At 34.9% G+C, this 14,030-nt stretch overlaps 1 protein-coding gene across 1 annotated transcript; it reads left to right on the forward strand.

Moving 5' to 3' along the window:
• Positions 1-294: 294 nt before the first annotated feature.
• Positions 295-2,138, forward strand: LOC140164030 (uncharacterized). Its single transcript, XM_072187305.1, has 2 exons — positions 295-496; positions 1,212-2,138. The coding sequence occupies exon 2, from the start codon at positions 1,218-1,220 to the stop codon at positions 2,010-2,012; it is 795 nt and encodes a 264-aa protein (XP_072043406.1). The 5' UTR covers positions 295-496; positions 1,212-1,217; the 3' UTR covers positions 2,013-2,138.
• Positions 2,139-14,030: the final 11,892 nt, after the last annotated feature.

A 14,030-nucleotide genomic window follows, 5' to 3' on the forward strand; every position in this document is an offset into this window, starting at 1 on the left:
CGATATGTTCGCATAAAACACCATAAAATGTGTCATCACTATACGACCTTTGAATTCAAGCATTGTGAACAATATCAACATTTGCAGCTGGCGCCAGTCATTATAGAAAATTCTGGAATTCCCCTCACACTATTTTAAACCAGTAGATGCGTCTATACATAGACTCTCAATCTGCATGACGAGATGATAAGGTGCCCATTCTGTATGTATCAATTCCAAAGGCCAGGTTCAATAAACTCCATAGTTTGCAAGTTGGCCCAACATTTGGAGTATTAGTTGATGTACTATAGGTAATACTATGGATGTGTAACCATATTGGGGTTATAGAACTGTATAAATATATATTGGCATGTTCAAAATGTATACTGATGTCGAGCAGGGTAAAGGTTTGTTATTTCAATAAGCGAAAACAGCGTGAGGGTGGTTTTTTCGTATTAAGCTCACACAACCGATTCTCAGTCTTCCTTAGTGTTATCGTGATTTCATTTATACGAAGGTAAGATATTATTTCATTGCTAAATCGTTAATGTTCTGCATGCTGCAGTTGAATCGTTTATTTCAAAAACGTTGACAATAACCGTTGATGCCTATTCTTTGCTTCAAATATTTATCTATAGAATGAAAATGATACAGAAATTATAAACGTATGCGTTTTTATCACATAATGTGTAACATTCGTAATTTATTATACCCTAATGAATATTCATAGGAAATTGAAATCATGATAAAAATGGCGTCATATGTTTTAAAATAGTTTTGTCAATTGATCAATACCAAAATATATCAAATGTATTTTTTGCTCATCTAATATATTTATAAATGTTGTCGTTGTTGTTGTTGTAATGTCATCATCATCACCATCATCACCACCATCATCATCATCATCATCATCACCATCATCATCATCAGCAGCAGCAGCATCATCATCATCATCATCATCATCATCATCATCATCACCATCATCATCATCATCATCATCATCATCACCATCACCATCATCATCATCATCATCATCATCATCATCATCATCATCATCATCATTATTATTATTATTATTATTATTATTATTATTTTTATTATTATTATTATTATTATTATTATTATTATTATTTTTATTATTATTATTATTATTATTATTATTATAATTATTATTATTATTATTATTATTATTATTATTATTATTATAATTATTTTTATTATTATTATTACAGTAAATCATGGTGGAAGGTACTATTCGCAGCTTTGATCCCTTGGCCTACTACGTCAACAATGTGGCCGACTTAGATAAAGAGTTAGTCACTGCTTATAAACAAAATGATCAAGACCGCCTCAAAAGACTCTTGTCACAATCTAAATATGACTATGATGTCTTCATATGTGTCAATAAACATTGTCACGCATTCCTCCTGTGTGTTCCGATTGGTGGTACTGGCCCTAAAGATCCTTGGCTTGACGAGATAATGCCTGATGCAGACAATAAGCCATTCGATGTGCCTGATTTTAACTTCTGTTACAAACTTGAATTGGCTTTTGAAGAGGTTGCCTTAAAAATGTACAAGATCAAGAAGGCGTTTTCAATCTTCAAGGATGTAAAAGACAGCATACACAAGAGCTACTATATCGGGCGATACAAAGGTACGAGTCCGTATGGTCTAGAGCTTGCAACGCTGAGGGCTGCACCACATCGTTATCGCGTGCTGCTCGACGACTGCGTGGAGTTTGCCAAAGAATTTTGCATACAACTGCTAGCTTATGCTGAAAATTGGCGGGAAATTGAAGAAGAAGTAAACAACAGGATCAAGAAGGCAGCAGCTACTGGATTGAGCATCGAGACGCTGTCAAGGAGAGTTCAGAGTTCTGCTCTACTTGGGAATACATTCCTTGGAGGTCTAGATATCAGCAGCTTCATGGCTACATCACCCAGGACTGCAGTAGTACTATTGGTGGCAGGAGTGTTTCTAATCCTGTACCCAATTATTGTAACTCTAGTGTTAATCAAACTACTGGTTTAATGATAATCGGTAAGCAGAACAAAAGAATCTGGGACTTGAAACTGACGTCATTAGTTTACGAGATCCCTTTGTTTTACAAGGAATCGGCGGACATTTATCGCGGATTCGAACGTTGACATTCAAGTACAGGGAAGTCAATAAAAAATAAATAAAAATACTAAAAGGATATTAGTTCATACTCCAGACCACAGTTTTTGACAAACATTAATTCTGCATTGTGTCAATGTAGCATACTAGGAAATTAATTCTGACTTTTATGTATGTGTGGCATTGTTTATTCTGTATATATTTATGTATTCTTCTAAACTTTAAATATACTTCAGTGTCGAAATAACTACAAAATGTACAAACCTTGAGCTTCAAACGGGAGGTTAACAACTATCTTGGCGCCAACCCATCAGCGCTATCATACCGATAGCAGCTGTTAATGCCTTGCATAGTTCAGACATAAAAAAAAAAAAAAAACCTCCTTCATATGCCGATAATTTATTACTAGCCTTGTTCAATTAGGATAAAAGTTTGGTTGGCATTTATACCATTAATTGTGACTATTATATTGCAACTTGGACTCCCATCTCAAATTGATCATAATGCAGTTTAAGATACCTAACTCGATATCGCTCAAAAACAATAGCGATCAATCTTAAGATATAAATTAGTGTCAATGTAGCATACTAGGAAATTAATTCTGACTTTTATGTATGTGTGGCATTGTTTATTCTGTATATATTTATGTATTCTTCTAAACTTTAAATATACTTCAGTGTCGAAATAACTACAAAATGTACAAACCTCCTTCATATGCCGATAATTTATTACTAGCCTTGTTCAATTAGGATAAAAGTTTGGTTGGCATTTATACCATTAATTGTGACTATTATATTGCAACTTGGACTCCCATCTCAAATTGATCATAATGCAGTTTAAGATACCTAACTCGATATCGCTCAAAAACAATAGCGATCAATCTTAAGATATAAATTAGCAACTGATAGAGGGCAGGGCCTGATAGAGGACAGGGCCAATATATAACAGGAACTCCGTTAGTTGCAAGTCTTCACAGAGTTTCTTGATGTTTTTTTTTGATACTGAGCCCCCACCCCGAAGGGCTTAAAAACACCAAGACCACAAACCCGGAAACTTCCATAGTGAGGAATGGTAACTAAGTGACTTCCCATATATAATAGCCCCGCAGGGCAAGAAAGAAAGGAGTAACCTCAATTTAACGTTGACCAACAGAGGGCATCAGTATAGTCATCCTAAACTGCTCTATATAGTCAGTTTAAAGCCATGTGTAAACTGACTATAAACTGCAGTTATGAGACCAGAATGTATATGTATTGGAGAATACCATTATATGATTGTACAAAATGCCTACATATTAGTTAGTTATTCCAGAGTTTTGAACATTTAATGTCATATCCAACGCTGTGTTTTCCAGGTATTGTATATACATGTTGTAGTAACTAATACTAATGTTTGTAAGATGTAGTACCGACAAAGATATTAATTAGACCTAATCCAGACCAGAGTTTTCGACAAGTGTCTACATTATGTCAATGTGGTATTTTGGTTTATATTAGTAAGTTCATCTTATTTGTGTGTCATCATTTCTCTGTGTATATCTCTGTATTCTACTAAACTTGAATCAATGGGTATTGTGGTGTATATTTGTAAGGTAATCATGACTTTTGTGTATGCGTGGGATTACAACACAATAGAGGGTATTCAATACTACGTCACTCATGACAGAGTCATCTCATTTAATAGAATTCTGTCCTCCATAAGGTAACACGGGGGAATTCGCATGATAATGCAATAAAACAGGTGATATGTATGAATGGTCGTGGAATCGATCTAAAGACCTGTCCCTCTGTCATCTCAAGCTATCTTAGAACTGTCCTCCAACATAGCTGCCATTTTAATTGTTGTACCGTTCCGGTTGGTTTATTGCATACACTCTATACGTCATGTGCATTGACAGTGTTGGCAGTCCATTCTCTCACAACGCTGGCCGTATTCATATCATGACGTCACTGTAGTTTCAAGGACAAATCTGTCTCGTTCAAAGAAACTCACTCACTTACAGTTTGTTTTTGCCGAATATCAATTTTAAGCGACTTACTTTCTCAAAAACGCAGTCATTTTCATTGTCCTCATAATATAAGTTTTACAATGATATGATGTTGTCCGAGCAATTATATGTCCTTTAAACTGGACAAAATTCAATAGAAAACGAAAGAAATTCTTGAAGAAATATTGATTGTAGAAGATAAGACCAAGGCAATGAGCAATCCAAATGGGAGTCATTCAGTGTGAAATCACTAAAAATGGGTGTCATTGTCCGTTAAAAATAACTTTCTGGGCAAAAATTTTCAAAATTTTGCACAAATTGGCAATTTTGAAGCTAAAATTGCTACAAAAATGTTAAATATGTTCAAAATGCGAAAATTTCCAGATTTGATGTAAACTTCCAAAAACAGGGGTCATTTGGATGTATAAACTGATGAAAAAGGGGGTCATTGGGGGTATAGTTTGCCTCAAAACGGGGGTCTATTGACAGATACATGACGCTTATCAATATATGGAGTGCCCCCCACTCGGGGATTGCACAAAGAGTGCCAAGTGGCTAATGTGTTGTTTTTTTCTAATACTTGGCCTAGAAACCCACAAGGAGTGCCATTTCTGTTTGATTGTATCACTTTTGGATCTATTTTGACCCAAAAATTAATAATTATAGTGAAATATTTTACGTTTAGAGAAGTACTTGTTTACTATAATAGGATCAAAAGTCTGGCTGGCTACAGAAGTTCAATGAAATTGCAAGCAAGTGCAAAGTTAAAGTGTATTAATTTTATTTGTTTATTAACACTTTGGCAGCACACAATATAATAAGATTATCACATTAGACAGCATGCAAGGATGAAAAGCCAATCCGATCAAAAATAAGGGGTATTTTTGTATAGTAATTTGTGTTTTTACAAAGTTGTGTTTGCATTATTACATTACCACATTTACGTTTATTTGTTTGTTTCTTTTAGGCAATATACAATATAAAAATGATACGAAAAAAGAAACATGCATGTACAAAACTATACACAAACGAAAATTGGCAGCAAACGAACAACATACAAACACGAAACGGCATAAAATTTAAAGGCAAACACAAATAAAATAAAATAAAATGAAATAAAATAAAATAAAAGCACAAAACAACACAAGCACCAAACAATGCAAAGAATACAAGAACAAAAATGTAAACAACTAAATACAAACACAAAACTATTTAGATAAACACAAAATGAAAATACATACAATTTTATAAACAAACAAAAGTGAAGTTACAAGCAAGCAATCTAGATAAAACACAAAATGTCACTGAACAACATTTTAAAGATAAACAAAAGTTAATATAAACACAGAACAATAAACAAACATATACTCAGACAAATGCATTATCAAACTACAAGATGTCCCAGAAAAAAATACCGGGCGAATGAAGTTGGACGTAAGTCGAGAAATAGACATCAGAATCCAAAAATCTATTCTGCATCTTATACGCTGGCGAAGTTACGTAATAATCGGATTAACTACCATAGCAATAGGTGAAAACAATTTTTGAATATACCGCGCTGATACAGCACTGATACGTTCACGCGGTACCTCTGCATTGAACCATATCATACTGATCACTTGCGCCTGTAAGATTAGTATCTTTGAAAAGACCAGTATTGTGTTCAATCTATGATTGCAGACATACACAGGTGATAAGTGTAACCTGCTTGTAGTGCCGTGCGATATGTTCAAAATTGTTTTCACCTATGGTAATTAATCCAATTAATTACGTAACTTCGCCAGCGTATATACTAATGTTACTGGAATCGGCTGACTGATTGCGAAGAAACGAGCGATTACATAACGCATGCGTCAATTCACTTCATTCAAAGTTTGAAAGAAAGATCATTCAACACAATGCGCACTAGTGGTTAACTGTCAATGTGCTTCATATTTTGTTCGGTGAAATCCTTTTCGGTTTTTTAAACAATCTGTTTCTTGCATTTAATTAGGTTTTGTTCAAATTTGAAAACCTGCACGATATTGAAAATGAAAGGTTGCTTGTAAGATGATGCTCGGTACTTGTAAATATCTGTGTTGATATAAATGTGGCATAAAGAATTATTGCATAAAGAATTCCAGCTGGCTTAAAAAATTTCTCACACACATTAATGTTTTTGGAATATTTCAAAGAATTGTAATGCAAAGTTTAAATCGTTTAAAACTTCAACATTAATGTTGCATATCGCATGGTATCAAAACTCACACATAAATCGGTAAGTACTTGATCATTGTCATTCTTGGCTCAAATGTTCTTTGGAAAGTTAAAATATAAATTTATATAACACATTTGCACAACCTAAAGAATTAAAGTTGGAAAGCTTCCAATTGCAGAAATCAATGTTTTCTCGGACAAACTGTTATGCATCTTCACTTGAAAGCGTGAATAACATAACCGTCGGATTATAAAATAGAGATACGCAAACTTTAGGAAGCGGTGATCGAGTATGAAAAATGCGCCTGTTGATCAAACTTGGAATGAACTGCATCGATGCGCGTATGTTATCTTAAATTTATTCGCAACCAGTCAACCGAATCAAATAACATTTTCGTATGTGATGCACAATAAAATAGGCTATGCGCTACATTTTTTTTATCTTTCAATATGGCTATGCGCTACATTTTAATTTTTGTTATTCTGATGTCTATTTCTCCACTTACGTTCAATTATATTCACTCGGTAATTTTATCTGGGATACCCTGTATAATAATAGACAAAAGTTAATATAAAAACGAAATATATGCAAACAAAAGGTAATTACAAACATGGTGACATGCAATCGGTAAAATGGTGTCCATCCACAAAATACAAAACAACATGACACTATACAGGAACGCCTTTTCGATCAAAAGTATAAGATTAACCAGGTATTTAAACCGACCGTTATACGTGCAGTACTGCATGCGGTACTGCACACTTCCGCATGCGGAACTGCACATCCCGGCTTGCATTTCAACATATGGTGATGCAGGTCGTGATGTGCAGTTCCGCATGCGGTAGTGCAACATTTTTGGTGTACTTCCGCATGGGGAACTGCAATATTTTTGGTGTATTTCCGCATGGGGTACTGCAATATTTTTGGTGTATTTCCGCATGGGGAGCTGCAATATTTTTGGTGTATTTCCGCACAGGGGATCTGTAATATTTTTGGTGTATTTCCGCATGGGGAACTGCAATATTGTTGCATTTCCGTTTGGTATGTATTAATCAAATTTATGTCACATTTTTGTGTCGAGCGTAGTAATAAAAATTTATGTCGTACTTTTTGTGTCGAACTTGGTAATAATTTAAGTTAGTTAGCAAGGTAATTGTTTACGAGGCCTATCTAGGCCTACTTATAGCTAGCTAGTCATCTAATTAATTTGTTTCTTAATTAGTTTAACATGCTTTGACATGCAGTGAATATAGACGGAAACGGGACACTTCACACCCTTTCAATTTCGGACCCGTGCACTTTCGCCCCCTTTCTAATTCGCACCCGTGCACTTTCGCCCCTATTTAAACCGCGGGTAGCCTAATGTGCTGCTGTTGATCGATGCACGATCGATCGCTTCAACTCCCGGCGGTGAAGTATTGAGTGTTGACTGTCTGTATTTGGCAGTGCCGGGCCCAGCGTGAACTACCATAATAATATAAAACAAAATAGTATGTTGACGGACTTTCCGGTTACTATTATTATTATTATTATTATTATTGTTATTATTATTATTATTATTATTATTATTTTAGAATTAAGTTACCTTCCTAGTACTTTAAATATATGTATAATTTAGTGTAACTAGAAAGGCAAGTACTGCAATGTGTCCTTTTAAAAAAAATTGTCCGGCTGTTTCCTTTAAGCCTTTTTACAAAAAAAAAAGGGATTTCGGGTTCCATGTGAGGGATTACGGTTGCTTTTTAAGTAATTATCATTGATTTGACTTTAAACGAATTATTAAAATTACCTAAGGGCCTGACGTACTTTTCACCACGGATGTAGGCCTACTATATTTTTGTTCACCCAATTTGGTGCCTAAAACCACTTCCTCGTGGAATGTGTGCATAAAATTTATATCATATACGAGCGGTAATATTATTATAATCGAATCAATAATTATAGAGGCACGCGGATGTGTGCAGGCGGTACTGCACATATAACAGTCGGTTTTAATACCTGTCCTGTCTGATCGTTTTGGCGTGTCATTTGATGTGTTGTTATTATGTTACGTAGTTTGTGTATTAACTTTTGTTTGCACGTATACATAAACGTTTGTTTGCATGTAGGCCCTATTTCGTATTTGTATCAACTTTTGTTTGCATACGTATTTTGTGCTTGTATTAACTTTTGTTTGCATATGTATTTTGTGTTTGTATTAACTTTTGTTTGCCTATATTATTATGGTTCATGGGTTTGTTAATGATTTTGTCTGTGCATTGTGTTTGTACATGTGTTGTGTTTTTATTTTGGTTCACTGTATTTAAACTAAACACAGCCAAATTAAAAAGTCGCCACTAGTTCCATCCCCATTTAATCAGAGTCTGATGAGTTTATGGCAAAATAATTTATATAATAATTTTCTATACACTATCCTTCGAAGGTTGATACCAAATTTGATATCAAAAGTCTAATCATCGTGAGCATAGGAACCGTTGTTTGGAAATTCGTGCAATTTTTAAAATGACAAATTACTAATTGACCACGCAAAAGCCGGTGGAAGCTCTATAGTCCGACGGTTCTTTATTCCGACGGTTCTTTATTCCGAAGGTTCTTTAATCCGACGGTTCTTTATTACGAAGGTTCTTTATTCCGACGGTTCTTTATTTCGAAGGTTCTATAGTCCGAATTTTAAAAAAGGTTCCCTAATCCGAATATTAAAAGAGGTTCTTTAATCCGAATTTAAAAAACGATTCTCTAGTCCGAATATGAAAATAGGCTCTATAGTCCGAATTTAAAAAAAGGTTCTCTAGTCCGAATATAGAAATAGGTTCTCTAATCCGAATTTGAAAAAGGTTCTCTAGTCCGAAATTGCAAAACGGTTCTATAGTCCGAAACGGATACCGTGTTCTTTAGTCCGAATTGGTAAACGGGTTCTATAGTCCGAATTTTATTTTTATCATTTGTTTCAGTGTCAAATCATCACTTGTTAATACAAATCCGCTGAAGTTCAACATGGTTGGTTTCTCTGGATATATTCCGTAGCGTACATTGAGGTTTATCTTAATTCTGGTGATATTTTCTTCATTTTTATCCGTTTTTCATTCTATTATAATATTATATACTAGTAATACTCTACGATGTATTCGGGCATTGTCGAGTTCAAATTTTCATAGCGCCATCCCGCCATGTAAATGCTGCGGCTGTTTCATTTAAACACATTTTAGTCATTTAAACAAATTAGTGCCCAGGGTGTAAAATGTTTCAATGTACAGGTAGTCTTGTGATTAAATGATCATCATTTCGACCCGTTCTCTACCCTGAAAACCCGTTTCTGGCCATTTTTCAATCCGAGGGCCTACTTTATTAAAAAATTGTGTTATGCAACTTGTTGGGCGATCCAAGTTCATGTGTAGGTCTCAAATATTTATTTAAGCTATAACATGCCTCAAAATATCTCTAAAAAGATTTTTGTTTTTACCGGAATCCATCTACATTACATCGTCATTACATCATGATTTGGTGGTGTGCGCCCTTTTAATATAGCAGTAGCGTCATATCCCGTTTGCCATAGACTCTGCTTTAGTATTATCTAGCTAGAGGGCGCAGTATATGTTAATGTTTTACAAATTCGGACAATAGAACCTTTTTACTGATTCGGACTAAAGAACACGGTATCCGTTTCGGACTATAGAACCGTTTTACAATTTCGGACTAGAGAACCCTTTTTTGAATTCGGATTATAGAGCCTATTTCTATATTCGGACTATAGAACCCTTTTTAAAATTCGGACTATAGAGACTATTTTCATATTCGGACTATACAACCCTTTTTTAAATTCGGACTATAGAGACTATTTTCATATTCGGACTAGAGAACCGTTTTTAAAATTCGGACTATAGAACTTTCGAAATAAAGAACCGTCGGAATAAAGAACCTCTTTTCAATTTTTTTTCGGACTAGAGAACCTCTTTTAAAATTCGGACTAACGAATGCTATGAACACGTGTTCGGACTAGCGAACCTTCGGACTAAAGAACCTTCGGAATATAGAACCTTCGGATTATAGAGCAGTCCCCCAAAAGCCAATGCATGGTATCACTATCAGCTTATTATGTGGGCCGAAGCAACACGTACATGAATCATTGTACACTTGCCAGCGCACAATTAAAAGAGTGGGGTATTGGATTGCATTTTGACATTCATGGGCAAACCTTTAATGACAATGAAATTAGACCTCTCAGACGCGTGTAGATGTTGTGAAGAGGTGGTTCGCCGCGTGATACAACACCCTGTGTCATTTTTAAAATTGCACGAATTTCCAAAAACGGTTCCTATGCTAACGATAATTAAACTTTTGATATCAACTTTGGTATCAACCTTCGAAGGAAAGTGTGTAGAAAATTATTATATAAATTATTTTGACATAAACTCATCAGACTCTGATTAAATGGGGGTCGAACTAGTGGCGACTTTTTAATTTGGCTGTGTTTATAATTATTGCCGCTTCTGTTTGTATGTTGTTCGTTTGTTGCCAAATTTCTTTTGTGCGTTGTTTCGTGCATGCAGGTTTCTTCTTTTTTGTATCATTTTTTTTATTATATATTGCCTGAACAACAAACAAACAAACAAATAAACGCAATGTCATGTGGTAATGTGATATGCAAATACAACTTTGTAAAAACACAAATTACATTACAAAAGAACCCTATTAAATTTTTTGATCGGATTGGCTTTCCATATGCAAGGGCTGCCAGGGCCCAACAATTTAAGTGAAACTTATATCACTAATATACGCATAATGCATAACAGACAGACGAGAAACCCCACATGCTGCTAGAAAAAGAAAACAGAACAAGAATAAATATTGCACAATTTAAAGGAGTATTTCGTGATCCTATCATCCTATTTTTATGACATTTTTCAGTACATATCCATGAAAAAAGCCTATTCCCAAAATTTCAGTTGATTCCGATTCTGCGTTAGCGAGTTATGCATGATAATGTGTTATTACACTGCTCCATAGACAATGCGTTGTAATTTCCAGATCGAAATTCAAATTTCACGATATCTTTGCTAAACGAATTTAAAATCTGCAAGAAATATTTTGTACATAAATATTATGTAGCCATAGGTTTCCAGTGATATAAAAATCTCAACTTTTTTTGAGAAAAGTGGGGGGATGAAGCTGTGGATCACGAAATGCCATTTTAACATACAAGTAAAGTTACATGGTGTCCCAAATATAGCAGGCCCGACAAATGTAATACGTAAAATGTGTTTAAAGGAATCGGATAGCAACGCAACGTTTGCACAATATAATTTTCGCGATATAGGCCTAATACAAATTTTATGGCAAATTATTCAAAATTGATATTTTTATCATTTAACAGTCCTCGAAGTAAACTTGATAAATCTAATGATAAGTACTTAGGGAACAAACCAAAAGATCGATGACGTCCTATAAACGAAACTAGTTGGGGGGGTAAAAATACTCGATTACGTTTGTACAAAACATCGGTCTGAAGAATGTGTCATTATAATTATTATGTCAACATTTTCAACATTTCATTATTACGTTTCTGGCAGGGAGGGAGGGGGTCGGCTGAGAAACGAATCTAGTTACGTTTATAGGACGTCATCGATCTTTTGGTTTGTTCCCTTAAGGGTTCTCATTATCTTAATCAATATATTATTGAAAAATAACACTTTGATGTTTTGCAAAAGTTCATTCTCATATACTTTGAAAACTTGCTTGATTTATTATTGTTAATGAGTTATGTACGTTTTACAAAAGTGTTATTGTTTCAGCCCTCGTTACAACAACGCAAGAACCACAGGACCTACAAAAGTATATCTGTGATATTTGAATTCTTCTACATCACGCTCGCTGTGAAATGATCAATGCAATTTTTGCCAAAGCTCACAACCATTCGCAAGATGCTGTGAACTACTAAATCGCAACAGTTTAAAATAGTAGCTGGGAGAAAATCCGTCCATCATTTGAACAATTTGACCTTTCGTATTGAAGATATACATTTTCCCCCCAACAAAGACTTAAAAATTCACGAATAAAATCGAGCGCTGTGCTTTTCATAAAAATTGCACATTATATCTCAAACATAAAGGTATGGCATGAAATAATCTACTAGTATTAATACCACCATGTCCTTCAAATTATAACATTAATGCTTTACTCGCCTCCAAAGGAAAGTGTCAACCCCTTAAAACCAACCATTTAACTCCCTACCACCCCCCGGTCCCCCTGTAAAATTGAAATTAGCCGGGTAAACACAAAATTTCACCTTCATTTTGGGCTAAAATAGTGTAATTTTGCCCCGGTAAAAACAAAATTTTACCTTAAGTTTATTTGGGGTATCGGAGATCCAACCTTTAAAACTGTTTTATCAAATGGGATCTGTTTTGTGTGTGTATATATATAGCTGAAAGAATGATTGTTGAAAACACATTTTAAAATATCACCACATTCACCGGGCCCGCTTTTATGGGACACCCAGTATACGAGTATATTATACAAGTTTAAAATACAATGGTGAACCTTCTAAGGTTGAATGTTATACATATGGATTCCACAAATGTATTGGCCTATACGCCGTAGAAGTGACGTAGTTAATCGGATTAACTACCATAGCAATAGATGAATACAATTTTGGCAATATCGCCCCGCACTACAACGTTCATGCGGTACCGATGCATTGAACCATAGATGTCAAAGAAATGCTAATCACTTGCACCTGTAAGATTAGTCTCTTTGAAAAGAGCGGTATTGTATTCAATCTATTATTTGATTGAAGACAGGTGATGAGTGCATCCTGCTGCAGTGCAGCGCGGTATATTCAAAAATTGTATTCATCTATTGCTATGGTAGTTAATCCGATTATGACGTCACTTCTACAGCGTATTACGACTATGGATAGAGTAATCAGTGGCGGCGTCGGGATTTTTTTTTTTTTTTTCGGGGGGGCAAGTGCATTTTTTAGAGGCCAAAATAATCAACAAATTTTGCGTATAATTAATGCAAAAAGTTGACATTTTCGTAATTTTGTGTTTTCAGGCTGACACGGCCTTAAAAATAGGGGAGGGGAAACTGCGGGAAAGCAAATGCCCACCTCGCCCCCGTAGTGCCGCCACTGAATTAGAGTTAAGCTTGAAGCAACTTATATGAAGAGAATTATCCCCGGAATTATCTTGGAGTTTACATTCACGAAATCCCAACGAGGAAGTCCTTTGACCTCTTTGACCCTACGCGATGACAATTATCTATTATATTACAAAATTTACAAAAATATATACAAATTCTTCCTTTTCTAATATATTCTACAATAAAACAATAACTTACTGTACTTTTGTTTCACTTTCATGTAATTTTAGTAAAGAGAACGTGCCTAATATTACATGTGCACAATTAATATGGTTGACCTTTTAACCCTAAATCTGCAGGTCTTCGCAATTTTTTTCCCCGTGACCCAAATTTCATGAGAAAAATATGGCGTGTTGTTGAATATTACAGAAACTATATAATTTGATATCTGTGCCTGATTATTTGGGTACTTCCGATAATCTGAAAGAGGACCCAAATTCATTTTTTACCTTTTCAGTAAATATCCGCGACATTTTGATGAAGTAGGCCAACTTGTTGGGTCGCAACACACAGTTGCGGAAGGCTCTGCATACTGCCTATATCCTTCTCGCTACGATTATTACATGAATCTTAATTCTGAAAATAAATTGCGCTCATTTTAATTGAA

This window comes from Amphiura filiformis, chromosome 11 (assembly GCF_039555335.1).
Source record: "Amphiura filiformis chromosome 11, Afil_fr2py, whole genome shotgun sequence".
Lineage (NCBI taxonomy): Eukaryota > Metazoa > Echinodermata > Ophiuroidea > Amphilepidida > Amphiuridae > Amphiura > Amphiura filiformis.

What these genes read in the sequence shown, in the direction of transcription:
- LOC140164030 (XM_072187305.1), top strand. Translation starts at nt 1,218, where the DNA reads ATGGTGGAAGGTACTATTCGCAGCTTTGATCCCTTGGCCTACTACGTC.